Here is a 3,479-nt window from a genome sequence, read left to right as displayed (position 1 = left end):
GTATACCATGTTTCTTCAAATAGGTGAGCTGTGATTTCTGTATGTTTATTTTAAATGCTGTGTGATCAGTAGAAAACTGAATTGATTAAAAAAAAAAAAATCCTAGCACTCATGAGGCTGAACTGAAAGATTGCTGTGAGTTTGAGGCTAGCCTGGACTACATAATGAGACCTTGTATAAAAAAATTGTAATACAGCCTGTTTGTGGTATAGCAGTTGTGAAGCCATATTATGTACATTAGCAATGGGGTGCTTATAAGATTTCCATGTTAAAATTTAGAAAATTATTGGTGAAGTATTCATGAATATAAGTAAATTTCTTTCAAGATAATGATAAAAGTTTGATGATTATTATAATAATTTTTAATTGGTATGAATAGTATTAGTATTTATATTTGAGCAGTAATTATTCAGATTCATGGAACTAGCTAGATTTGGTCCACTTAGATACTTCTTAATAATATTATTAGTAAAAAGACCAATAAAAGTGATTAGACCTGGGGCTGGGGAGATAACTCAGTGGCATAAGGTTCCAAGTTCGATCCCCAGTACAGCAAAAATGACTAGCTCCATTTGTACCAACAGTGGTTCAAGCTGTCCAGTGGGAGGGTCATGCAACCACTGGGTTTCAAGCTGGTGGGAGCGTGTTAAGATATGTATATAGTTTTTCAATTTTTATTTTTTACTAATATATGTTTGCAGTACATTATGATTACAGTCTTCATGGGGAGTTGGAACATGTACTAACACATCTTTAGTCTTTTCTCTCCTCTCCATCTCTAGTTCTCTTATGTTTTGGAGATCTTTGTATTTCCTATTATCTTTTATTTTGCACTTCACATTTTAGGTTTCTCATATAAGATAAATTGTGTGATATTTAAGCTTATCTATTTAGTTCACTTATGTTTTCCTACAGATAACTCACATTTGTCCTCCCTTGTGACTAGTTCTCCATCGTGTGTATAAATACCACATTTTCTTTGTCCATTCATCTGTTGATAGGTATGTAGGCCATTCCATGATTGGCTATCGTTGAGCTGTATTGCTATAAATAGGCTATGTGTGTATCTCTATAATTTGATGATTTTAACCTTTGGAAGGAGTTATAGAATGGGACTAGCTGGGTCAAGAGGAATTTCTGTTTGTAGTGTTTTGAGGAATCTCTGTACTGATATCCAAAATGGCTGTACTAGTTTATAGTCCACCAACCTTTTACGATATATTGAAATTGAAAATAGGGTTGTTTTTCTGCAGTGAGCCAGTTCATGCCAAGAAACGAAAACATGAGCGTGTCATAGATAAGTATGAGAAAATACCAAGAACTTTGCAAAGTGCACCAGAGAAGGAACTGATTCACTTGCTTCCTATCAAAGATAAAAGTGGTATAATCCCACAGACCAGAGAGAAACTTGGTGAGTCAAACTGACTGATGTATTAGTTAAACTTTGGCTCATAATATTAAAACCAATTTTTTTATTCAAAGTTTAGTTTTATTTTGGCATTTACTTATGTCTACATAAGGGGTAGCTGCAGTTATAGAGCAAGCTTGATGATTTGACCAGAAGTAGAGATGATTGTATCAGGTATCTGTTGTACTGTGACTATAACTGAAGCTCAGGGTTTGATTTTCATTGCCAATAATTCATTTCACTGAACTGTTTTGCTTTATTTTCTTTTGCAGCGTTGGGATTAAACCCACTGCCTTATGTATGCTATTGGCACATGCTCTACCAGTGAGCTACTTCCTGGCCCTAAATTCTTTTGTTTAGAACATATTACCTTTGGCCTTTTCTTAGCAGTGTGTATGATATTTGTTTGTTATGATCCAGGCTGGTCTTAAATTTGCTGTATAGCCCAGGGCGGTCCTGAACTGTGAGTCTTCTGCTATGGTGGTAGGATTACAGATGTGTGCCCCATCCTTATGAGCATCGTTAATGTATCTTTTTGTCTATTTTGTAAGATAAAATGCATAGGAAGAAATGAAAACTTAAACTTACATGATTTGTCACGTATCATATACCGTCATAAAACTAGGAACGAAGTCTAGGCAGGAAAGAAGTACTGCCAGCATGTAGGCCCTTGTATTGTGTTCCCTTGAATCATTAATTGCTCCTTGCCCACAGGTATAATTATCTTGAGTTCTGTGATAAACAGTTCCCTGTTTTTCTTTATGGTCTCTGACTTATGTGTATTAGTACAGTTTTAAAACATCCATTTTGTCCAAACAGTTATTGATAGTAACAAAGATGAAGAGGATCGAGAAGAAGAGCTGGAACTTGAAGAAGGTAATAGGATGCATCTGTACCGTTACTAAATTGTTAATTCAGAATTAAATTTGTTACATTATGGTAAATGAGAATTAATTTTCGACCTGATCCAGTATGTATATTTTGGAGTATTGCTAGTTAAAATTAATTTTGAACATCCCCCCCCCCTTTTTTTTTTCTTTTTGTGGAACCGGGGATTGAACTCAGGCCCTTGCCAGGCAAGCACTTACTCTGCTGAGCTATCTCTCCAGCCCCTTTTTTTCCACATTTGAAAGTCGTATCTTGGGGATTTAATAACTTGTTTTTTATTATGGAAATACTTGCAAATTTAATTTCTGAATTTCTTTTAATTGTAAGATAAGGAGCTACCTACTAATAACTATTAACTTTTTAGCTTTAAGTTACAAAAATCAGTGGTATGAATCAGTTCATTACTACAGCAATTATACTTGGTATTTGTCTGTTTAGATCTCTGAACGTGGATTTCTAAAAGCCAAAAACAGTCTTAAATAATAAAAGTAAGAAAGGACAAATTTTATTCTTTGAAACTATATTCATTTAGAACTCAGACAGACTGGTTAAATTTTACCCTCATTTATCAAATCTCAGTAAGTGTGTAAATGAAATTGCAGGTCAGGTGCTGGGCTGTGCTCACTCATCCCCCAGAGGCTCACTACAGGTACTGTGTGTGCCTGCTGAATTCATTCTGTAGGAATTTCTCAAGGTGGACATGCTTTTGTAATTAAAGGCATCACATAGAGTGGAGAACAAATAATATTCTCTACTTAAAAAAATGTAAATCCAGTGTCCCCTTTGTTTATTTTATATAAATTTATTGAGCATTTATTCACATTGCAGTTAAGAATGTGAGCTATAAAATAAAGATTACCAGAGTTAGAATGCCATTTCTGTTAGGCTTATGAAATTAGCCGAGTTGTTTCCTTTCCTTTTGCCTATATTTCCTTTTTGATATTGAGACTCAAACTCAGGCAGGAGCTGTGCTGGCCATCAGGTGCTGTGCCACTGACCTGTGTCCCTGCATTGTCCCCATTTCCTTATCTACAAAGTGAGTCAAATGATGGTACCTGCTTTATATGATTGTTGAAAGGATGATATATAGTAAGGATTATAAACTTCTTAGTTTTCTTTTTTTTTCTTAGCTTTCATTTTTACAATTATTGTTATAAGAAAATTATTAATTTCTAACTTTCTG

At 34.6% G+C, this 3,479-nt stretch overlaps 1 protein-coding gene across 2 annotated transcripts in view; it reads left to right on the top strand.

The window, feature by feature from the left end:
• Nucleotides 1-3,479, top strand: part of Noc3l (NOC3 like DNA replication regulator) — a 38,628-nt gene that overhangs the window by 6,605 nt on the left and 28,544 nt on the right. For both annotated transcript variants that reach the window (XM_023709120.1, XM_004625488.2), the window contains 2 exons: nt 1,254-1,411; nt 2,228-2,284. In XM_023709120.1, the coding sequence (XP_023564888.1) occupies nt 1,254-1,411; nt 2,228-2,284 (215 nt within the window). The remainder of the gene's footprint in view (nt 1-1,253; nt 1,412-2,227; nt 2,285-3,479) is intronic.

The sequence above is a fragment of the Octodon degus genome, unplaced genomic scaffold, assembly GCF_000260255.1.
Source record: "Octodon degus isolate 3935 unplaced genomic scaffold, OctDeg1.0 scaffold00010, whole genome shotgun sequence".
In the NCBI taxonomy this organism is placed as follows: domain Eukaryota; kingdom Metazoa; phylum Chordata; class Mammalia; order Rodentia; family Octodontidae; genus Octodon; species Octodon degus.
The sequence above is the reverse complement of the archived record's forward strand: the minus strand, read 5'-3'. Positions and strand labels throughout refer to the sequence as shown.